The 23,686-nt window shown below is 48.8% G+C and overlaps 2 protein-coding genes across 2 annotated transcripts in view; one reads left to right on the forward strand and one right to left on the reverse strand.

The window, feature by feature from the left end:
• The first annotated feature begins 56 nt into the window (after nucleotides 1-56).
• prg4b (proteoglycan 4b) lies at nucleotides 57-8,246 on the forward strand. Its single transcript, XM_077017401.1, has 14 exons — nucleotides 57-1,643; nucleotides 1,727-1,805; nucleotides 2,033-2,149; nucleotides 2,255-2,377; nucleotides 2,705-2,764; nucleotides 3,720-3,743; nucleotides 3,956-4,249; nucleotides 4,415-5,179; nucleotides 5,357-5,443; nucleotides 5,932-6,068; nucleotides 6,154-6,307; nucleotides 6,577-6,672; nucleotides 6,993-7,121; nucleotides 7,665-8,246. Exons 2-14 carry the CDS (start codon nucleotides 1,739-1,741, stop codon nucleotides 7,784-7,786), a joined length of 2,175 nt encoding a protein of 724 aa, XP_076873516.1. The 5' UTR covers nucleotides 57-1,643; nucleotides 1,727-1,738; the 3' UTR covers nucleotides 7,787-8,246.
• Nucleotides 7,916-23,686, reverse strand: part of tprb (translocated promoter region b, nuclear basket protein) — a 23,815-nt gene continuing 8,044 nt past the window's right edge. The window contains 30 exon segments of the mRNA XM_077017391.1: nucleotides 7,916-8,112; nucleotides 8,328-8,417; nucleotides 8,758-8,879; nucleotides 9,657-9,795; nucleotides 10,200-10,295; nucleotides 10,492-10,598; nucleotides 10,700-10,794; nucleotides 10,888-10,935; nucleotides 11,098-11,258; nucleotides 11,445-11,538; nucleotides 11,991-12,149; nucleotides 12,782-12,988; nucleotides 13,139-13,219; nucleotides 13,351-13,487; nucleotides 13,574-13,867; nucleotides 13,945-14,003; nucleotides 14,005-14,142; nucleotides 14,331-14,404; nucleotides 14,518-14,714; nucleotides 14,819-15,017; nucleotides 15,601-15,747; nucleotides 16,961-17,171; nucleotides 17,322-17,452; nucleotides 17,527-17,658; nucleotides 21,858-21,995; nucleotides 22,095-22,242; nucleotides 22,384-22,571; nucleotides 22,708-23,028; nucleotides 23,122-23,274; nucleotides 23,514-23,680. Coding sequence (XP_076873506.1) covers nucleotides 8,069-8,112; nucleotides 8,328-8,417; nucleotides 8,758-8,879; nucleotides 9,657-9,795; nucleotides 10,200-10,295; nucleotides 10,492-10,598; nucleotides 10,700-10,794; nucleotides 10,888-10,935; nucleotides 11,098-11,258; nucleotides 11,445-11,538; nucleotides 11,991-12,149; nucleotides 12,782-12,988; nucleotides 13,139-13,219; nucleotides 13,351-13,487; nucleotides 13,574-13,867; nucleotides 13,945-14,003; nucleotides 14,005-14,142; nucleotides 14,331-14,404; nucleotides 14,518-14,714; nucleotides 14,819-15,017; nucleotides 15,601-15,747; nucleotides 16,961-17,171; nucleotides 17,322-17,452; nucleotides 17,527-17,658; nucleotides 21,858-21,995; nucleotides 22,095-22,242; nucleotides 22,384-22,571; nucleotides 22,708-23,028; nucleotides 23,122-23,274; nucleotides 23,514-23,680 — 4,277 coding nt within the window. The 3' untranslated portion in view covers nucleotides 7,916-8,068.

Consider the following 23,686-nt stretch of genomic DNA (forward strand, 5'->3'; position numbering starts at 1 on the left):
TAAATTTTGCATTTCATTTGGAAATCAAGGTCTCAGTCTGAAGGAAGAGTGGCGAGGCACACAATCCAAGCTGCTTGAGGTCTAGTGTGAAGTTTCCATAATCAGTGATGGTTTGGGGGAGTCATGTCATCTGCTGGTGTGGGTCCACTGTGTTATACCAAGACCAAAGTCAGTGCAGCTGTCTGACATGTCAATTCTTATGGCAAGGCATTTTAATGCTGATAGACATTGTAACAGAGTTCACCTGACTTTACACTACAGTAGTACACAATATGTACCAGGTACAGTGTGTCACCTGACTACAATAGCAGTGCCAGAAGTGGAGTGTTAAAAACAAATGCAACTTACAAGCAACTGTAACATGCATTGCATTTGTATACCTAACCTATGTCCCATACAGTTACAGTCACATATTAGTCACACAATTACAATCACATATAGTTAGTCACGTATTAGTCACACAATTACAATTACATACAGTTACAGTCACATATTAGTCACACAATTACAATCACGTATTATACAGTCAGTTCAAGTGAACATTTGTTTTTTTTCATTGACTGTCACTGACCACAGTGGTCATATGTAAAAATCTCACTAGTTGACTTGTTATAAGTTATACTACTACATATGAGTTATACTACTGCAAAATGCCTAATCGCATCAGCCACTAGTCTCTCTCACAGCGTTCCTGAGAGCTATGCCTGCCTCGCCTGGTGGTGACTAGTTCACAAGGCCATGAAGTTACGGAAAAATGTTTACTGACTAGAGGACTGTAATTGGATTATAATTGGACTTTCTTTCACACTGGAAATGCCTGTTCAGTGCTAGTAGAAATTATAAGTTTGTCTCAAGGTATGACTTCAAATGATGGTTGGATGGTTTCCACTAAAGGGGGGTTAAAGGCTAATTTGAGGAACCTAAGGTAAGTGACCTTTTGTAACTTGTAAATTACATCAGTCCAATGGTGACAGAAATGAAAATGGTCTCATTCCTGGTGAGACAAGGTAAAAACAGGACAGTAGCCAAATTAGCATCTCATCAACAAGTAAATTTCCAATAAACAAACCTTAGTTACATAGCCTAAACTTTATTTTCTTCCAGTTAAACTATGAACAATACCGAGTTTCCTCGAATATCAAGGCTTATGATGTAATTGTTATAAAATTACATTTCATTAATGTTTTTACTACTGCAATTCAAATTAGGCGCAGCTTTATAGATCAGTAAGGCCACACGTAGTTTCAAGAAAATGTCTGGTTAGTGGTGCTTATTGTAGTCTAATGATCACCATTTGAAGAATTTGTCTTTGACTGATCATTTCAGTAGGCTTGACTATCGCTTAAGTTGCGTCACTGTAAAACGGGCCATGCCAATGGAACATTTGAGCCGTGAGACGACGGTGGTGCCAGGTGGAGGGCTACTCTCTCCTCATGTCCGTCCCAGTCCTTGGATAATGAAGGAAAACATGTTCAGCGCAGTCTGCGCCTGAGTCCTTTCCCGTCGCCCGCCAGACGATTACGAATCCAGTGCTTCTGGACTAATTGGACGGGATAAGGACCGGCCCAGGAGAACAACACCTACGCGTTCTCCCTCTATAAAAACAGCAAAAGACTAACATCTGACAGAGGATCGTTTATAAGGTAAGGCGAGACCCCTACTCTACTCTAGTGAATAATTATTAGGGTATATTCGTGGGCTCTCTGTGTCCGCTGAATGTGCACAGGTCACTGCTGAGATGACAAGGCCTTCTTATCTACTTCTGGTGTTGGCGTGTGTTCTTGTCACATGTTGTTCTGCCCAGAGTGAGTAAACACCGCATCTGTTTGTTTTGCACCATTATGAAAATATATTTTGCTATTTTTAAAATGTAAACATATGTCTTTCAGAACCATGCAGCTTGTTTAATTCCTAAAGTTGTAAACCTCTTTTTGCACCTATTTGATTAAAACCAAATAGAAAAAACTAAAAAAGGGACACATATATATGGTATATATAGTAAATATATATATATAAACATGTGATTTCACAGAAAGTTGTGCCGGTCGATGTGGAGAATCTTATTATCGGGGCAGCGCGTGCCAGTGTGACGCCGAGTGCCTCGCGCACAATGAATGCTGCCGAAACTACGAGGCACTGTGCACTACAAGTACGATTCCGCGTCCGTCAGAAACTCAAAAATGTCCCCCCGTTTTTTTGTTACTTAAAAACAAATGGTAGCCGTAATGTTTTTTTTGCCGTGTTCCTGTCACAGGAGACTCGTGTAAAGGGCGCTGTGGCGAGCGTTTTAAGAGAGGAAGAAAATGCCACTGTGATACCGCGTGTGTCCAGTACGACCAGTGCTGTCCAGATTACGCGTCCGAATGCACCGTGGAGGGTGCGTGTCCAACTGCTGTTTAAACTTTACTCATTTATTTAATTCATACCGTAGGACATACTATAACATAGCCCATACATTTTACAATTGAGTATTAAAAGTACAAGTTAACAATTTAAATATTACATGCACTAACTTAAGTATTTGACGTTAATTGGCATTAACATTACATCATGTCACATCATGTCTATCATAGACAGTGCTGTCCAGCCAGAGAACACACTATAGCTGGGCTGCTAACCTTTACCTCACAGAGGAACAGTCGTGCATGTACAAGTGTGTGAGGCTGTGGAAGCAGATGTGTAGTTTATCATGTCCTTGCTGCAGAATCCAACAGCATAGACGAAGAAGGAGATGAGTCCGAAGTGGACCCTCAGGCATCTGAAGGTGAGATTATTTTTTCCTCTTTAAAAAGAGAGTGTGGCATTCCATCATCCACGACTTATTTTGCAAAAGTGAAATCTAAAAAAGCACCTACCTACGGAAGCTTATATATGATTGAAGGAAAAAAAGTCCATATAGTATTTCATAATTATGACTCAGTATCTCGTAATAATGACTTACATTCTTATACCAAGTCATAATTACGAGATACTAAGTCATAATTATGTTTTACCTTCTCATAATTATGACTTGGTATTTCATAATTATTATGACTTATCTCAATCATAATTGGTGTCATAACTATGACTTAATATTTCATAATAATGACTTACAATCTCATAATTATGTCTTAGTATCTCATAATTATGCCTTAGTATCTCATAATTATGACTTAGTATCTCATAATAATGAGATGAGATGCTGAGATATTAAGTCATAATTATGAGATCGTAAGTCATTATTACGAGATACGAAGTCATAATTATGATAAAGTAAGTCATAATCATGAGATTGTGAGTCATTATTATGAGATATTAAGTCATAATTATGAGATACTATACTCAAGCAGCTGCAATGGGCTTCCATACTTTCATACCAACCGATCAACTCATCTTGCAGGTTATTGTAAAGAGAATCATATGTTTCTGCAAGTAGTGTCTCGCCCTGTTTGATCTTTGATGTTTAGTTAATCAGATCAAATAAGTTTTTAAGAAATCTGGAAAAATTCCAAACGTCATGTATGACACCAGGACTAAGCAGACCACTTAACTCAAATAGTTTTAAATAGCACTGTTTTCATAGTTTGTTCACATCTTAATTAAGTTGATTATACTTACCTTAATTAAGTTAATATAAAATAATTATCGAAATGTAAATGATCTAATGTTAATATTCTTGTAACAAAATCTGACATTTAACTTTTTTTTCTTTTACACTGACATTACAACTGCTTTACAAGACTTAAACTACCCTGAGGCAGAAGGTAAGTGTACTACAACACAGTGCCTTTCCATATTTTTAATTCTTAATTCTAATAGTTAAAACAAACTCTAAAAAGGACACTGTCCCAATATTTTGCAGAACACTTATCCACAATATTACAGTAGTATTTCTTTTATTTATTAGCTTGGTTTATGCAGTGCATTACATCTGTTTATACACAGTGGCTTATACTAAATGTTTTCTTTGATCTAGTGGTGGTTGGTACCACCCCTGCTGTGGTTGATAGTGGCAGTGGAGGACTGTCCTCCTCAGATATGGAGCTGGAGCCTGCTGTGGTCCAGCCATCCCCACTCCCAGACCGGCCTGATGTTGACCCTGACGTTGCCCCTGATGTTGACCTTGAGCCGAGTGAAGTCAGTGTCACTCCAGAAGTGTCTCAGGCAGGTGGAGACATCTCTCCTCACCCCGAAGACACGGACACCCCAACGGCAAACACATCTGTCACCTCCTTCCTTCCTCCGGGCGGTTCAACTCCTGAGACGGCAGGTGATGACCTCATGCATGAATGTTCTTCAGCTATCATCAGGATCCAGAGTTTGTCCTGTTACTCTGGCTCACTGTCATAACACTGTCATAAATCCCCATGGGGATTTTTCCCCCATGGGTGTTTTTTTGCTGCAGTATTTCTTATTAACACTCTTTTCTTCTCAGATGTGAATCGACCTGAGATGGTCCCTGGCAGTCTCACCACAACTCCTGCCACACCAACCAGTACACCAGCATCTGAGCAGCCAGTGCAGAGCACACAACCAAGCCCTCAGGGAACCTCGGAGACCAGAGCCACTACTGCAAGCACTGCTCACACAAATAATACTGAAATCGATGCCTCCAATTCAACCAGTCAGCCTTCTGACTTGCAGCAACCTAACAACACACTGGCCCCAGAAACAGCTGCAGTTACTCAGGCTGAACATGCAGAGCACTTTGAGAACGTCGACTCTGAAACGGTGGAGATCCAGAACAAAGACCCAACAGAGAAGCCCAGCAGTACAGAAACAAACACAAATGCACAAGATGATAATATGACTGTTCTCCCCTCTCCAGAGGAGGACAAGCCTGAACCTGTAGGACCTTCCTCAGGAGCAGAGCTCAGACCTACTAACCCAGACCAGCCTGGAGAAGCTCCACTTCCAGAGGACAGCAGCCAACCACACACACTGCAGGATGAATCAGGGCCCAGTGAAAAGACACCCTCAACAGGGGTGGACACCAAAAATGTGGACCCAACAGACACGCCTAGCACGACGAATAATGAAGGTGAAACTGTAAGAGGGATCTCCTCTACAAAAGAGACTCCCACCACCCCAGGCTCCCCCGAGAACCCTTCTCCTCCTACAGCAACACAGAAGCCAACCAAACCAAAGTCAGACACTGCGGACGCTCTTGATGAAGGTAGTCCTTGGGATTATCAGGCGGGTAAGATGTTCAGGTTTCCCTCACATCTGCTTAAAACTAATGTCAGAAATGTCATCAAGCAGTTTGGAGCAACATGGCAGATCATTTAAACAAAATCTTCACATGTTCTAAATGACAGTCCATACTTGGCTGTAGTACTGGTAGTTGTTAAAAACATGTTCTGCTCCTTCTCCATAGATGCAAACAACGACACTAATCTCTGTAGTGGGCGACCAATCAACGGCTTGACCACACTACGAAACGGCACCATCGCAGTTTTCCGAGGTCAGGGCCAAGCAGCCAATCAGAGCGGTTCCCTTCGTTTCTTTCTCCAGCAGTGATGGTGTTAAACACAAGCCCACAGCACAAGGCCACTCTATTTCCTTATGACTCCAAATAAATCAGAAATACAAAATCAAATGTATTTATATAGCGCTTTCTACAACAGCTGTCGTCACAAATCAGCTTCACACATGTCTGAGTCCAAGCCCCAGTAGGTAAGCCAAAGGCGACCAGTGGCAGAGAACATCTCCCTAGAGAGAACCTTCACCAAACTGTGCTGGACACAGGCTGACCCAGGACACACCCTTGCTTTAAGAGAACACTGACCTTATTTAAGTCTAAGGACTAGCCTTTAACAACACAGTGAGCTATCAAAATGAGCCATCAACAGTTTTGTCTACACGATTGGTCTGAATTCACCCATACACCTGTATAAAAGGCAACCAAGCTGTTGAAGTGTTTCAGATGTGTCCCTCACCACTCTGTACTAGGTCACTATTTTTGGATATTGGACTCCAAGAGGAACCCAGGACCTGCTCAGGGTATCACAGATGTCTGGGGAATTCCCTCTCCAATCGACACGGTCTACACACGCTGTAATTGCCAAGGAAAGACCTACTTCTTCAAGGTACGGGCAACAATGGCCCTCAGATGTGCAGGCGATTAACAAGTGCCTGCCCAACATCCTAGTGAACATCACCTGTGTTCAACAGGGGAACCAGTACTGGAGGTTTGAAAATGCACTCATGGACCCAGGCTTCCCCAAACCCGTCAGTGAAGGTTTTGGCTTGGGAGGTCACATCACTGCTGCACTGTCAATGCCACGGTACAGAAGCAGGAGGGAGTCCGTGTTGTTCTTCAAAAGAGGTACGAGTCAGGTGTTAATCTTTGTGTCACCTCCCTCAGTGGAAAAACATAAAAGAAAACACCTCCCACAACTGCTAATAATGAGTGTAGTTAGCGCAAGCATAATTTTGTATCTTCTTAAAGGTTATTTTAGCCAGTTAATGTTAGTCCCTTACCAAGGATGTTAATATTTACGGCTAGTTACTGACTTTGGTTAGGATACAGAAACATTTGTAGAGAATGACCCGATGTGTACAATGTTGAATTTCCTTTTTGTTGGGTGTGTGCAGGTGGACTGGCTCAGAGATACACATATCGCATCGCACCTCAGTGTGGCAGCAAGCTAGCAGTATACACGACCAGCAGGAGAGTCAGGAGGAGCAAAGGTAAGAGTCTCTGTGCTCACACACGGGGCGAGACAGTGGGACTGATCAAAACCTGCTGCATTGTAGTTGTTTCTTGGAAAACATTAAAACAACCAAGAAATGAATGTGCAAAGGGAGTAGGCGAAGTCTGTGTTTACATAAGCACTTACGTAAACATGAAAATGGACAGAACTCTGAGAATTCACGACCACGTGCCAGTCTGTGATGCAACTCTGTTCTCCAGGAACAAATGCGTCACCAAGTTCACTTCAGACTGTGATTCCGGGCAAAGGAGCTCTGCTTCCTGAGGCCTAAACCTGACCAGTGTTCCACCATTTCAGATCCTGAACTGGGGCAGGAGATCAGCATCAGGAGTTGGACCGGATTCCCTCCACTCGTCACCTCTGCGGTGTCTGTTCCCACCACCACCAGTATTGGTGATGGGTACAAATACTACATTTTCTCACAGAGTAAGTTCACAGCCAGCTCTGGATTCAAGGTCTTTCTAAAACTGGGACACATTTTCTCCAAACTTCAGTAACAATCAGTACCACATGGCACATCTGCATTTACTTTGGGCACCACCTCAAATTACCATTAGTGGTTACTGAAGATGTTGGTATGTAGTTTTGGCTGGTCGACTCTGAAATCATGTCTAGCTTGGGTCTCCATCAGGGGTGGGTGGGGTCGGTGTAGCAGACCAGACGCTCGTAAGGGCTTGTGTTAGCGACCATGACGCAAGGCAGTGCCGTCTGGCCACGCTGTCAGTAGCAAAACACGAAGGTCTGGCCTCTGCCTTCCTCATGTCCGTTATCGGTCTGCCAATACTTAGTCAAGAGTCTGCCAGATGTGTTTAATGAAATACCTATGTCATGTAGAAAATACACTTTTTAAAAATAAGATCAACAGTTGTATAATTAATTGCTTACAGCCTTCATAATTGGCTACACCAATAGTACTAATTACCGGTAATAATCGTATTATTGCTAGTAACAGTGTGTTCTCTCTTCCAGCCAAATACTACAGTTTAAAGCTAGAGGGTGAAACGCCGGTGATCCTGACCCCCAAGGATGGGCCAGGGAAACACAGGACGGCCAGGAGCTGGTTCAGATGCCCAGAGACACCCAGTATGTAGCACTGGAGGGCTCTGTCTCAGGGTGCATTCCTATTGGTCAAGCCAGAGAACCACACATACACACGTAGTGATACTTGGGAACATTTGTAGATATTATTGACTCAGTAAAGTTCTTTTTTTGGCCAGAAAACTCTTTATTGTTTACACATAAAATCAGCCCATAAACATAAAACAAAAGGACACGTGTATAATGAAACATCTGAAGCAGAGATGTGGAAGGAACTGTATTCGTCCAGTTTGTGTTGAAGGACTGGAATGACAGCAACACCTACAGCAGGGTCTTCACCTGGCAAACCGTCCTTGCACCCCCATAACTCCTAACCCATCTGCAACATCAAACCAACAGCATTGCCCACAGTGAACACACGTCTGTCAGGGTCGTGCTGGAAGTACACGGTAACGCTTTTCACCAACGACTGTAAGAGTTTCAAACCATTATTAAACATAACGTTCTGCTCGAGTCTGGGTTGTCTGGGTTTGATCATGTGACGAGGCGTGGTTGGCTAGCGAGTGGAGTGCGGTGAGTGTAAGGCGGTCGTACCCCTCTTAACGAAGCCCCTGGCGCCACGTCCTCGCGTCCACTGCCTGCCCGACCCGGCTCCCGATTTGGGGGGCTGGCTGCTACTCGGGTCTGAGAGAGCGCCAAAGCGTTCGGCCCAGAGAGACACGGGAGCAAGACGAGAGACGCAGAGTGAGACAACAGCGTTTGTGTGATGAGTCACTGTGGTCACAGCACACTGGCCCATTAAAACCAGTTAAAGCCCTGTTGGAGGTGGGGATGCTGGAGACTGGTTTTCTTTGGTTTGATGGTTTTGTGCAAACATCAGAATGAGTGTCATGTTCAGCTGCTCTGTTCTACAGGGGGTTGAAGTGGGACTGATTCAAGGCCAAACATATTTAAGCTCAGCAGATGTTCAAGACACAGGGAGGTGTGTGAGTGTGTGTGTGTGTGTGTGTGTGTGTGTGTGTACCTGCAGAGCTGGAGGAGGGCTCTTGGCTGGTAGATGGGACACTGGCTTCATCTGAGGGCTTTCCTGACCCCTCAACCTCTGTTGTCTGGGAGACAGGATCCAGTGCAGCTTCAGCACTGCTTCTGTCCACACACACACACACACACACACACACACACACACACACACGTTTAGACACGCCCATTTCAAGCAAACTACATGTACACTGCAAAACCACAGAACCCAATGCCTATTCCCAATGAACCAATAGAGGGCATGTACATGATGTCACAGTTGGTGGGAGTCAGTGCAGTTATGACCATTGAGTGGCAGTGAGACCGGGTGGCAGTGAGACTGCTGTGCAATTGAATGCACAAATAGATGCGAGTCAAGTTTTAACAGACTTCCAAAATCTAAAGAAAAGTCGCAAAGACAAAGTCTTTAGACAGCTAACCAGGTATCCTTGTAGATCTGGACGTTAGTGAACAATAAAAGATGACCATCACAACATTTTGTCAGATTTAGGAGTAGGGGCCATTTTACCTGAACAATTACACATTACTGAGGGTAAAAAAAAAGGTTCTAATAAACGATAAAACCAAAATATTCACTTGGTGTATTTTCCCAGTGTTGAAGTCAGGGAGACTCCATATAGAGTCCAGCTGCATTTTAAATTTAAGCAAAACCTTTCTCGTTTCGTTCACAGTTGTCCCTAGTGAACACAGCCACGCTGCAGAATGTGCTGACACCAACGCCAACACCAACGCATACCCTCTATACTTATGACCAATAACCCACACCCAATAACTTGTCTTCCTTTACTGTGACCGTATCACCCCAGTGACCCAGACCAAAGTGCACAGCACTTCAGCGAGAAGTGGTGGGCGGGTAAGGGTCATTTTACGGTACTTTGAGCTCACCCGTCGCCCCCTGGCTCCAGGAGGAGGGAAGTGCGCTCCTCGCTGGTGCTGGGTCCAGGCGTGGATGTGCTCACCGTGGGCACAGACTGGCAGGCGTGCTCCGTCGCCTCCGTGGAGAGGGTCTCCGAAAAGGCAGTCACTGATTGGATAAGGGAGAAAACTGAAAGCTTTGCCAGGAAACGAGAAACAGACAGACAGACAGACACACCCACCGTACAGATTGAGGGAGGGGCAACAGTGCACTGCGAAGGTGGTAATTAAGGCCCAACCAAACCTACAGAGGTGAAAATCCTGTTCATCACCACTGGGCTATTACAGCAGGACATTAGCTTAGCATGGCAGGCTAGCCTGGTCAGGGTTATATAATAAATGCTGTGAAACGTAGCACGTGTTGCTGGTTATTTTCCCCTCAGGAACTAAAGCTGTGAAATGGTCAAACTTTCTCTGCAGATTCAGTAGAGCCCGAGTCATAATGGGACAGACACACCACTCGCTGCACCAAAGCCTGGATGACACATGCGTGTGCGAACACCAGGTCCATACCAGGGTTGGCCAGCTGTAGGGGGGCGGGGACACTGTGTCCCTCTGACTCCGCCTCATTACCGGGCAGGAAGAGGGGGCTGTCGTACAGACCCAGTCCTGGAAACACAGACACAGTCAGGATGGGACGCTCACATACTCGTATCCAAAGCATACACAGGAACAATTTTGAGGCCACAGATGTCCGGTCACACGAGAGGAACCCTACGAGATATGCACGAGTGAGCGTTTGCTGGTGGTGGCCGTGGACCAGAGTGGCAGTGTGTGGGGTTGGTGAATGGGGAGAGCACACTACCTCCTTGGGAAGCCAGCTGTCCCAGATCCGAGTGTGAGGAGCTGGTCTGAGGGAGGTCGTCCGGGAGACCGAACCCGAACCGTGGCACGCCTGCTACCTGCGGAGAGCTTCCACACACACAGAACACACCAGTCAGCACTACTCACAGCACTTTGTGGGCAGTGTAATCCGGATCTGTGATCATGGACAGATCATGGACTTGACTCACTGGATGGCCTCGGCAAAGCCGTCCGAGCGGATGGGCACCACCAGCGTCGGCGTGCTGGGGACCATACGGTCGTCGTCCTCCGGGAACAACTGCTGCTACAGGGAAAGGACATGAGGACATTGATGAGGAGAGGACAGTCTGGGGACGCTGGACTCCACCCAGCCCACACACAAACACACTATACTTACTGCACTGCTGGCTGTCCCTGGGGTCAGCTGGCGTCGGACAGGAATGCGCTGAGGACACACACACACACACACACACACACACACACACACACTGAAGTTACTGACTACACAAACAGCAGGTCATGGGCCCACACAACACCTGCGGTTAAAGAGATTGCTCTATACATGCAAATAATCTGACTGTTCTAGATTATTAATTGACCCACTTACCTGGACCGGAACAGATGGACCCAGCTCCTGTGTAGGCGGGGCCAGGATGTTAAGTCGTGGAGGAAGTGGGTGTTGAGGTCTCCTTGGCGATGGCAGAGTCCGAGGAGCAGAGCTGCTGATTGGTGGATCAGCTGAGAAGGGGTCCAGAGGGCTGGATTCAACTAAAGGGGTGAAACAAGATGTCTTAGCGTCAGCCGTCCTGCATGAAGACGTCTGTCTGCAGTCCAGACCTCACGCTTCACTGCACATACCTCAATGACATCTGAATACACCACAGGTCACAGAAACAGTAGGAGCAACCAGACTAAGTGAAAACGTCTAGACACGGTGCGAGTGGATCAGCTTACAGCTGGGCGTCTGCGAGTCGGCCATCCGCTGGGTGGAGTCCAGCGTCCCCAGACTGTCCTCCGTCTCAGTGCCTGGGTCTGTGGCGTCAGGACCCTGAGAGACCACCAGAACACACAAATGAGGGGGAGGGACTAGTCAACATCACACCCTCCACGTGGGACCGACATCCCTGGGTGGAACCAATGAAAACGCCAGTCACAAATCACGTCCTGTTATCATGAGACAGGATGAAGTCGTCCTCCAGACAGGGGGACATGCGAGGGTTGTCCAGTGCCCACACGGGCTTTGCTGTGACCTGTGGTGTGGTGAGTCACAGCAAACACATGGGGCCTATAATGCGGCATCCCAGTCTCATATTTAGAGAGTGAGTGTGCATGTGTGCATGAGTGAGACCCTCTGGATGGTCACCTTCATAGGCCTCGTTGTGTGTGTGTGTGTGTGTGTACCTCCGGGTCAGCACCCTCATATGAATTGTGGGTGTGAGTGCGCCTCCGGGTCGTCGCCCTTACAGGTTGTGTGTGTGTGTGTGTGTGTGTGTCTCCTACCTCAGGGTCGTCGCCCTCATAGGCCTCGTTGGGATCTCCACTGCCACTTCCCTCGTTGCTTTCCTCCCCCTCATCTCCGATTCCTCCTTCATCATCTTCATCATCATCGTCTTCCCCATCTTCCTCCTCCTCCTCCTCCTCCTCTTCCTCCTCATAGTCCTGAAACAGTGGCAGTAACAGTGCAGCTGCTGAAACACAACAGCCTCCCAAGAGCAGCAGCAGACAGAATCTCCTGATGGGGGAACAAGATCACTGCACGTGGCCTCTGCCAATACAGACGACTGCACGTGGCCTCTGCCAATACAGACGACTGCACGTGACCTCTGCCAATACAGACGACTGCACGTGGCCTCTGCCAATACAGACGACTGCACGTGGCCTCTGCCAATACAGACGACTGCACGTGGCCTCTGCCAATACAGACGACTGCACGTGACCTCTGCCAATACAGACGACTGCACGTGGCCTCTGCCAATACAGACGACTGCACGTGACCTCTGCCAATACAGACGACTGCACGTGGCCTCTGCCAATACAGACGACTGCACGTGGCCTCTGCCAATACAGACGACTGCACGTGGCCTCTGCCAATACAGACGACTGCACGTGGCCTCTGCCAATACAGACGACTGCACGTGGCCTCTGCCAATACAGACGACTGCACTGCTTTTAAGCAGCTGTTCAAAAGATGTACTAGGCACACAGTCAAACTTGTGTTTTAAACTGACCAAGTCAACACGGAACATTACTCAAAACCAGGGTTAAGACGTTCAGATGAAGGTGTGCATCACCTGCTCCTCCTCGTCTGTCTCCTCCTCCTCCTGCTCTTCCTCACTCTCCGAGTCGGTGATGATGACGATGACCTTCTCTCCAGAGTTGTCCTGGCTGTGTGCGTGAGCCGTGCCGGGTCTCTGGGTCAGAACGAGCTCCATGGGGACGGCCTTGGTGACTATGGGCTCCACTTCCACCTCCTCAAGACTGGGGTAGCTCTCCAGCTCCTACACACACACACACACACACACACACACACACACACACACACACACACACACACACACACACACTTACCATGACTCAAAGACAGATACCTGCTCTATAATACTGAGAGGGTCTTCAGAAGCCTGCTGAGAGCCCACGCCCACACTTACCTCCACCAGGTCAGGGCCGTCCCGACTCTCTCCCGTCACCATGCTCTCAGCCTCAGTGCTGTCCTCCGCCAAGATCTCCTCCTACAGCCACACACACACACCCAGGGTGAGGGGGGGGGGGGGGGGGGGGGGGGGGGGGAGAGACATGTATACACACACTCATCGAGTCTCTTGATTCACTAAACGCCCCCCACACCAGCACAGTCTCTCACCTCCATTCTCTGCACACGCAGTTTCTTGGAAATGGGGGGTTCACTGGGCTCCTCCTGAAGCTCCGCCTCCAGACCCACGCTCTCTGGCTCCTCCTCCCGAGGCCTCTTACTCAACACCCCGCCTGACGTGGCCGACACTGCAGAACACAGCAGTTAAAGCCCCTGCACACCCCACACACTACACCAGGTTCCGAATGAGCAATCGCACCACCGTTCAGCTCACCTGTTGGAAACACCGCCGTGGACGTGGAGGGTCTCTCCACCTGCGAGGTACTGGGCGTGGCCTCCATCATCACAGCGGCGGCCGTGACGGGCTGGGCGGGCTCCTGATTGGCCGGCTCGGCGGCGGGGGGCAGGCTCTGCTGCGTGGGCTGGACGAAGGCGGTGGTGTGGCTCTGCTGCACGGCCAGCACGGGCGGCTGGGACAGGGCGGGCTGCACGTTGGGGCTGGTGGAGCGGGTGGAGGCGCTGGCGTAGATGGGCACGTGCTCCACCGCTGCCTCGGCTGCCTGCAGGGCTGGAGGGGAGGAGGGAGCTGTTAGAACATTCAGCAAAACGTGGGAAAACTGAGGAAGAACAGCAAGCAACACTCACCCTCCTGGGACTCCAGCTGGGTGGTGGGCATGACCGTGGCGGTGGGCGTGGGCTGTGGGCACCGGGGCGGGCGTGATCATGGGTTTGATGCTGGCCCGGGGCGTGGGCTTGTTCCCGGGGATGGCGGGCGGTTTGCTGGGTGCTGCAGCCAGTGGGGTGGGTTTTATATTAGCCGTGGGAGGCTCAGAGGAGCTCGCACTGAAAGCAGGAGAGAAACACGAGGAATAAAAGCTTGCACTGATATTACACTGCTGCTACAAACCTCCTTCCACCACACCAGAGTGGCAGCACTGCTGGACCCCCGACACACCCACTAAGGGCAGGGAGACACAGCCCAGTTGCAGAGCCATGCCCCGCCCCCCACAGGGCCCCGCCCACCACAGTACCTTCCCCGCTCTGCCGCCGGCGTCGGCTTCAGTGAGATCTGCCACTGTTCTGCACCCCTCTGCTGGTCCTGGGTCTGACGACAAACGACGGGTCAGAACGGGTCAGACTCATCCGTGTATCACATTGCTGGTGCCCTGCTCCGGGGCCTCGTTCGTGTGTGTGTGTGTGTGTGTGTGTGTGTGTCACCTTGCTGGTGCCCTGCTCCGGGGCCTCGTCCCTCTGCTCGCTGTGTCTCTCGTGTTGCTCACGCAGGTCTCGCAGTTCCTTCTCCTGGCGGTTCAGGCGTCCCTCGTACTGCGAGCGGAGTGCGTTCACACGCACCTCCAGCTCGTCACGCTGCTGCTTCAGCTCCTCGTTGTCCTTGGCCAGCTGACCCTTCATGTCTGCCAGACGGACCACACACAGGGCTCAACTAACCCCTCGGGACACACACCAGGTCAGTAAGAACTGATCCTGGATCAGCTCCCAACAGATTTAAGCAGCTCACCCATAAGCTGGTTGATCTTCTGCTTGGCCCCCATGATGGCCTTCCTGGTCCTCTCCTCCTTCTCGGCCAGCTGCTGCTGGAGTCGCTCCTCCTGGGCGGATTTGTCCTGCAGCTCCTGGCGCGAGTGCGAGAGCTCCCCCTGCAGACGGGACACCTGCTCCTGCACCGCCCGCACCTCCGCCTCACGCTCCCCGGCCACCTAGAGGAGGACGACCACGATTACGTGAACGAACCCAGCAGAACACATCTACCCCTCCACTACCACCTACGTGCTCCACCTCTCACTACAGATACCTAATCTGGGACGGGGGGGTTGTGTCCATAATATATACATTGTGTCTGGAAGGGTTACACAGTGCTCAGACCTTCACTGGACTCTTCATTGGGAGCTCTTGGAGTGGATTTAGGTGTTCCTCATATGAAAGGGAAGTGTTCTGAATCAAACCTACACCTTTACTTCTGCCCATAAACATTAGAATCCTAGAACAGCTGATGAAAGGACAACTGTGCATGTTAACCGAAAAGAGACCTTGGGTTCCTTGAAAGGCTCTGCATAAATACAACTTCATTATCACTCGCACGTATGAAACGTTTCCAGTGAACACATTGGCCAGTCAAGAGAAAAACATGGAAAACAATCTATTAAGGCCATAACTATTCCAACAAATGAAGAATATGAAGGAAGTAAAAAGTATCAAGTGTTAAGACATCAGGTGTTCAAGGAAACCCACTCTGCCTCATCATGTGACCACTGAAGCTAACGAGGTCTTGCAGTGACTCACTCTGTTGAGAGTTTCTAGTTGGCTCTCCAGCTCCCTGGTCCTGGTTTCTGATTGGCTGAGCGATTCCCGGAGGTTCTGCAACTCTTGTGCAGACGCCTGTTGTGCCTCTTGGTCCTGGGCAGGAGCCGAGGCTGCCGCTGCCACCACCTGAGGGACAGGAGAGAGTGTTACACCGTCACCACCGTCACCACGACCACCGTCACCACGACCACCACCACCTGAGGGACAGGAGAGAGTGTTACACCGTCACCACCGTCACCACGACCACCACCACCTGAGGGACAGGAGAGAGTGTTACACCGTCACCACAATCACCACCACCTGAGGGACAGGAGAGAGTGTTACACCGTCACCACGACCACCACCACCTGAGGGACAGGAGAGAGTGTTACACCATCACCACGACCACCACCACCTGAGGGACAGGAGAGAGTGTTACACCGTCACCACCGTCACCACGACCACCGTCACCACGACCACCACCACCTGAGGGACAGGAGAGAGTGTTACACCGTCACCACGACCACCACCACCTGAGGGACAGGAGAGAGTGTTACACCATCACCACGACCACCACCACCTGAGGGACAGGAGAGAGTGTTACACCGTCACCACCGTCACCACGACCACCGTCACCACGACCACCACCACCTGAGGGACAGGAGAGAGTGTTACACCGTCACCACGACCACCATCACCACGACCACCACCACCTGAGGGACAGGAGAGAGTGTTACACCGTCACCACCGTCACCACGACCACCACCACCTGAGGGACAGGAGAGAGTGTTACACCGTCACCACCGTCACCACCACCTGAGGGACAGGAGAGAGTGTTACACCGTCACCACGACCACCACCACCACCTGAGGGACAGGAGAGAGTGTTACACCGTCACCACGACCACCACCACCTGAGGGACAGGAGAGAGTGTTACACCGTCACCACGACCACCACCACCTGAGGGACAGGAGAGAGTGTTACACCGTCACCACCACCACCACCACCTGAGGGACAGGAGAGAGTGTTACACCGTCACCACGACCACCACCACCTGAGGGACAGGAGAGAGTGTTACACCGTCACCACGACCACCACCACCACCACCACCTGAGGGACAGGAGAGAGTGTTACACCGTCACCACGACCACCACCACCTGAGGGACAGGAGAGAGTGTTACACCGTCACCACGACCACCACCACCACCACCACCTGAGGGACAGGAGAGAGTGTTACACCGTCACCACGACCACCACCACCTGAGGGACAGGAGAGAGTGCTGCACCACCACCACCACCGTCACCACCACCACCACCAGGTCCGCAGGCACATGCTAAGAGGGGAGCTTGTCGTACTCACCTTGTCGTGCTCAACCCTGAGCTCCTCGTACTGGGTCTTGTAGCGGCGGCCGATCTTCTTGACCTGCATGATGGTCTTCATCTTCTCCTGGATGTTCTGACTCTTGGCTTCCAGCTCTTTCTTCAGGCCGTCCCTCTCTGCGGTCACCTTGCCGAGGTTCTCCCGCAGGTTCTGCACCTGGGACTGGAGCATGGTGACGGTTCCACTACTCCTGCAGGAGAAAGAGACGTTACGAAGGTCCAGCCCCTTGAGCAGGGCAGGTCTAGACCAAGCAGGTCTAGTCTCAGCATGGTTACTTCTGTAACTGCACAATAAAGACAGCACTCTGGCATCCAGCCAGCAGGGAGTGGAGGATCTGCACCTGGCTGAGTCGGCCTTCAGACGGGCGGACTCCTCCGTCAGCTGCTGGATGCGTTTCAGGTGGGCCTCCCTCTCAGAGCTCAGCCGCTTGTACTCCTCTGGGTCCGTGTCCTTCTGCTGGCTCACCAGGGTCTGAACAGACACGATCAGATCAGGGCCACCGCGTGACTGGGTGGTGACTGGGTGGAGAGGTGGGAGGTGCTGACCTGCGTACGGGCTTTCCAACGTTTGATGTCCTCTTCCAGAAGTTTCTTCTCGGCCTGAAGCATGCCGCTCTTCTCACTCAGCTCAGTGTTGGACTCCTGCATGGGCAGGATGTCCGACTCCAGCTTGCGCACCTGAGTGGGACGGGACCCGAAGCATCTTTTCAGTATAACCGCCACTGCGTAAACCATGTCAATGTAACCACTCTAGACTAGCCCATCTGTCTACACTATAATGCACTATAATAATAATCTTTATTTGTATAGCACCTTTCATACATACATGCAACTCAAAGTGCTTTACAGAATAAATAAAAAGAAACATTAAAAGGAAGCAAAGACAAAAAGAAAATGTTAAGAAATTAAAGATAAAAAGGAAACAAACAGAATAAAAATAATGACAAATTATAAAGTAATAATAATGTAATAAAATAAATATTAAAATAACTAAATAAAATGTAAAAAAGTAAATAAGAATCTGCAAAGCTATTAAAATAATTAGAAAAGAGTTAGAGTTTCTTAACTAAAAGCAGATATAAACAGGAAGGTTTTGAGACTCTTCTTGAAGCTATGCAGGGAAGAAATGCATCTGAGCTCTTCAGAAAGAGAGTTCCAGAGCTTTGGGTCATAGTGGTTAAAAGCACCCTCGCCAATCTTTAATCGGCTTTTATCAAAGGTAACACCCAGGTTCTTAACACATAGTTTGGCATTCAGATTCATTTGATTTAAATAAATCTGGACATCATTCCTTTGTGAATCACTACCAAGAACAAGAACCTCTGTCTTCTCTTTAATTGCAGAAAATTGTCAGACACCCATGTCTATATCACCTATGCAGTCAAACAATAAGCAAATTGATTTTAGGGCTTTAGGTTCTAGAGAAATGTAAAGTTGAGTGTCATCTGCATATTGATGATAACTAATACCTTGTTTTTTAATATGTGGTAACGGAAGCATATATAGGTTGAACAGTAACGGCCCAAGAATTGATCCTTGGGGGACGCCACAAGTTATTTTTTGACGTGTGGAGGAAGAGGTACCTAATGCAACATAGTAATCATGCTGCGCTTAAATCTAGCAGAAAAAGGACTGAGAGTTTGCCTGCATCCTTATTCAATCTCAGGTCATTTACTACCTTAACTGTGGAGAACTCTGAAACCAGACTGAAAAGTGTTATTTATTTGATTTACTTTGACAATCATTCAACTGGATTGACAACTTTTTCAATGATTTTGCTAAGGAAAGGAAAGGTTAGATATAGGTTGACAGGATCAAGATTTCTGTTCTTTAATAGTTGTTTAACCATAGCAGTTTTAGGAATATTAGGGAATTCTCCCAGTTGCAGAGACTGATTTAACAATCTTTAGAACTTCATTAACTAATGAGTACAGAATCTGCTTGAAAAAGCATGTTGGTAAAGGGTCCAGTTCACATGTAGAGGATTTTAGTGATGGTCACATCAAGTAGTGTTACCATGTAAACTTCTTGGAAATAAGACATATTACAGTTAGGCTGCTTGTTGCTATGTTCTGCCTTATACTAGTAGTCTTGTCCCTAAAAATATTGCAAACTCCTCACATTTTTTAACTGAAACTGTTTCAGGGAAGACACAGGAGGTGGGGTTTACTAGTCGATCTATACTTCTGAACAAGGCAGCGGAGTTATTATTGGATGAATTGATTAAGGTAGATAAGTACAGTTAATAATACAGTTCCTAACTCTGTGTGTGAATGTTTCAACTAATTCATTCCCATTTTCTGAGAGAAGGGAGGGACTGTATCATGTCTGTGAAGGCCACGGCACTGCCAGCACTGAGATAACGCTTGGTTATTGTGCACTTTTTACCAAGTGTTCTAGTAGATAATGACATATTGAAAAGTACACCAAAATGATCAGAGATTGCAACATTATTAACCTCTATGCGTTTAGAAATGATCAAATCTAAAATGTGGCCATGCTTATGAGTTGGGCTTGATACATGCTGTATGAGATCAAAAGGGTTAAGCATCCTCATGAATTCTGAAGTGATTGGATTTGTGGATATATCCATATGAATATTAAAATCCCCAGCAATTAAAACAATCAAAAGCCATTAAAATCCTAGAAAGCATTTCTGCAAAATAGTCAAGAAAATCTGTATGTAGTGTGGGAGGATGATGGATAATCAAAATAACTGAATAAGTACTGTTGAGATGGTACTGCCAGATATTCAAACGTAGGATGTTCCCCTAATGAGATCTACTTACAGCGGAATGGTTTATAGTAAAAACATGCAACACCACCACCTCTCTTATTTACTCTAGAGATATTAAAATAGTTAAAGTCAGGAGGCGAAGCTTCATTTACAATATTGCTGAGAATTCACTGAGTGTGCAGGAGAAGTAGGTGAGTTTCTACAAGACTGCAGACTGTAGTGTTGCAGAACCTCTTCAATCTCCTGGAGTTTACCTATGAGACTGTGGACAGATTCTGACAGGAGATGGTTGGGTGCAAGTTCCACATGTGGGTGATTCCATACATTAGATTATCCACAAGCATTTGAGTCCCAGCCTTGTTAGGGTGAAGCCGATGAGGTTTAAAAAGCTCAGGACGCCTTCATAAGATGCTGAAATTGTCAATGAAGTTTACCTTCTGATGTGCACAGGCTGTAGTGAGCCAGCTGTCTGGTAAAGTGACCACTGCCCCGACGTGCAGTTGGTTTCGGTCCAGAAATGAACACTTCACACTGGGAAAACTCCAGTATGTCGAGCAGATGGTTAGAATTCTGTTTCAGAATCTCAGACTGTTGTTTGTAAACATCACTAGAGCCAACATGCACGATCAGTCTTTCCATAGCTGGATGATCATGCAATATGCATGGAATCATGGGTATCACTTCACAGACAGTGAACACAAGGAAAGCAAAAGGCCTTAATACTGTTGCTCCATACATCTCTGATGACTGAGTCCCCAATCAGCAGTGTTTTGGGCTGTGGAGGTGTTCCTCATCTCCTTTCACCGTTAATGCCTCGGCGGCTAACATGGTTAGCATCCCGATGGCTAACATGGTTAGCATCCCGATGGCTAACCCTATTAGCATGCTTATTAGTTAGCTGCTGACTGGCATGGTTTGCAAACTGGTGGTTGAGACGCGTGTGGCCGCACTGACGGCAAAAACTCTTAGGATGCTTGTTAGCATGCTGCTAGCTAGCACGGTTGGCAGCCTGATGGTTAGTCCGCGTGTGGCCAGAGTTATTTGCATGCTGTTGCTTAGCAGCCAGACTGGAGTTGGTTCTCTGATGCTGATTGGGGTGTGCTTGATGTCCTTGATGTCCTGGAGAGGGAGGCAGTATGTTGTGGTGAGACTGCTCGATTTCTGCTACTCCAGTTGAGGCGAGAGCTTCATATCTGTTATCTAAAAGAATGTTCTGTTCTGGAGATGGCTGCTTGCCACCGCTGCTGTGCTGGTTTCTGCTGTGTTCCTTCCCCCGAACAAGAGCCCAGCCCTTATCATTTTTGTTGTTAACGGGATTGGGAGTTGAGACCAAGATGAGCTTAGGCTTTGCCCCAAGTACATCCCAGCGACAAGGCAGAGAGACGTCTCTGTCTTTGCCAGTCGCAGTTTTATTAGCAGTTTGTGTGGCTAGAATCGAGTCCAGATATTCTTCATCCTCCCTTATAGAGTGTAATGTATGGATTCTTCCTGAAGTTCCGCAACACTCTGAGACAGTTTGATAGACTCAGAGCAAATAGATGATGTGGAAGCATGAGTCATAATCAAAACAATATCAAAGCACCGGGCACACAAGGCTCAAATATCCAAATTAAAATTCCAAAATGCAAAATTAACACCCAAGAAGTTCTGGCAGGTATTTCACAGCTGGGAACAATATCAGCCGCCGATAGAAACAGTGCACAAAAACCACTCACTCACAAGGTTAAGGCGCAAAAAACAGCTCACTCGCAGTGTCGGACTGTTAGAATGTGAAAAATGCGAAACAATCCTTTATAGATAAATTTAAAAAGCTTACCAAGTGAAGTAATGAATCCCTTTAACTTGTAAAAATAACTTTTATCTTGTAAATATAAATCAAATAAATGAAATAACTGTACAGAACAAGCAGAGCTAGCAGAAAAGCATCTGAACAGCAAAAAGCAGGAAGTGAATATCTTTATAACTATAAGACCCGCTCCAGACCGCTCACACCACGCCCCCAGAACACCCTCACCATGCCCCCAGACCGCCCTCACCACGCCCCCCCCAGACCGCCCTCACCACGCCCCCCCCAGACCGCCCTCACCACGCCCCCCCCAGACCGCCCTCACCACGCCCCCCCCAGACCGCCCTCCTGTACCTTGGCCTGGGTTTGCTGAAGTTCCTGCTCCAGCTTCTCCTTCTCATCCCGCAGTATCTTGTTGGTCTCCACCAGCACGTTCATGGTCTCGGTCTTCTTCATCAGCTCGTCGTGCTGGGCCAGGGTCTTGGCGGTCACCTGGGCAGGGGGAGGGGGGTTAGTACTGCATGACCAAGCCAGGCAGGGCGTGAAGGCGAAGCAGCCGTGGGTCGGTGCCATGGGTCGGCGCCGGTGTACCTGCATCCTCTCTCTTTCTGCGATCAGTGAGCCCTGAAGCTCCTTCAGCTCCCGTTCCAGGTGTTCCACACGCAGCCTGTGTCTCAAACTCTCACCCTGAGCCACTTCGAAACGAGACTCCGCGATCTCCTTCTCCCGACGTATGAACCTGCGTACACACACACACACACCAGGTTCTCAACAAAAAGCTGCCAATTTATGTACAGAATAAACAAGTATTCTTCTGAAAAGTAAAAGAGTCAAGTGGAAGAGGTCAGAGTTCAGCAGTGTGAGGGGAGGAGGATCTCACCGGAGGATCTGCAGGAGCTGCTCCTGAGACTTGTTCTCCTCGGTGACGGAGGTGTCCAGGGAGGCCTCGCTGGCCGCCTGCTGGAGCCGGGTGGCCATGCTCCCACTCAGACTCTGGAGCTGCTCATGGAGAAGATCATTCTGCCTCTGCAAGTCTTCAACGCGCGACTCCATCTTAGCCTGCTCCTCCTGAGACGGACACACAAGGAGCTTCAAACACCAACACTGCCTACACTTAATACCCACTATGCACTGTGTCCGTGAGCATCTGTTCATTGGTTCTACTGAGCCATGTCTTCGTGTGCGTCCATGTGCGTGCGAGCACCTTCAGGATCTTCTCCTGCTCCTCCCAGGACACGCGTGCCTCCAGCAGCTGAGCGCTGGCCCTCTGAACCCTCTCCTCCAGCTGCAGGCGGTGCTGGCCGGCCTGTAGGGCCTGGGCCTTGGCCGCCTGTAGGGCCTCCACGTCGGCGGCGTGAAGCAGCATCTCCTGTTCGTACTTGTCGTGGGCCTCGGCGGCCAGCCGTGCCTGTTCCTGACAGTCCAGGAGAGCCTGCTGCTCCTGGGCAGAAGCCACGCTGGCCTGCTGTAGAGCGTCCTGGAGCTCCACCTGCAGCCGGCTCACGCTGGCCTGAAGGTCACGCACCTGTGAGGGGGCAGCACCGTACAGGTCAGCTGCTCAGAGTATGAGGAATCGGCTTCTCTGGACGACAGGGGTGTGGGACGGAGAGAAACAGACCTGCTCCTCGGCAGCAGCTACAGATCTCTGCCTGTCGTCCTGGACGTCCTGCTTCTGCTTCTCAGCTTCTAGAAGCTTCTGTTCCAGATCTCGCAGCCTCTCCTGCGCCTCAGTTACCTGGGTCTCCACGGAGGACCTGACCTGCTCAGTCACCTGAGCGAATGTGTGTGTGACAGAGAGGGGGAGAATGATTGAGAGAAGGATCACAATTGTTCATCCTATACATCACATTTCCAAAAGCTTACAAGCCTAGTGCACCATACGTAAAAAAAAACTCCTAGAAATACAGTATAATCAGTGATTGAAGGTTGAATTAATTTCCTGTTTCTCTGGAATGAGTGTGATTGTGGATGCGCTGAACAGCTCCCCCTAGAGGTCACCGAGAGCTGTACCTGTTTCTCCTTGTCCAGAGCCTCCTCCAGACTCACACACATGGTCCTGTACTGCTCGAGGGAGGAGGCGCTGCTCTTCACCCTCTCGGCCAGCTCCTCAGCCCTGACTTCAGCCTGCTTCAGACGTCCTCGCAGATCCTCCACCTCGTCCTCCGCGTCCTGCCGTCCTGCAC

Source organism: Brachyhypopomus gauderio, chromosome 9, assembly GCF_052324685.1.
Source record: "Brachyhypopomus gauderio isolate BG-103 chromosome 9, BGAUD_0.2, whole genome shotgun sequence".
Classification (NCBI taxonomy): domain Eukaryota; kingdom Metazoa; phylum Chordata; class Actinopteri; order Gymnotiformes; family Hypopomidae; genus Brachyhypopomus; species Brachyhypopomus gauderio.

Excerpts from the sequence above, each read along its gene's own strand:
- prg4b (XM_077017401.1), top strand. The coding sequence starts at position 1,739 with ATGACAAGGCCTTCTTATCTACTTCTGGTGTTGGCGTGTGTTCTTGTC. Across the intron at positions 6,308-6,576 it reads CGTGTTGTTCTTCAAAAGAG|GTGGACTGGCTCAGAGATAC; the intron begins GTACGAGTCAGG and ends GGGTGTGTGCAG. Across the intron at positions 6,673-6,992 it reads GAGAGTCAGGAGGAGCAAAG|ATCCTGAACTGGGGCAGGAG; the intron begins GTAAGAGTCTCT and ends CCACCATTTCAG.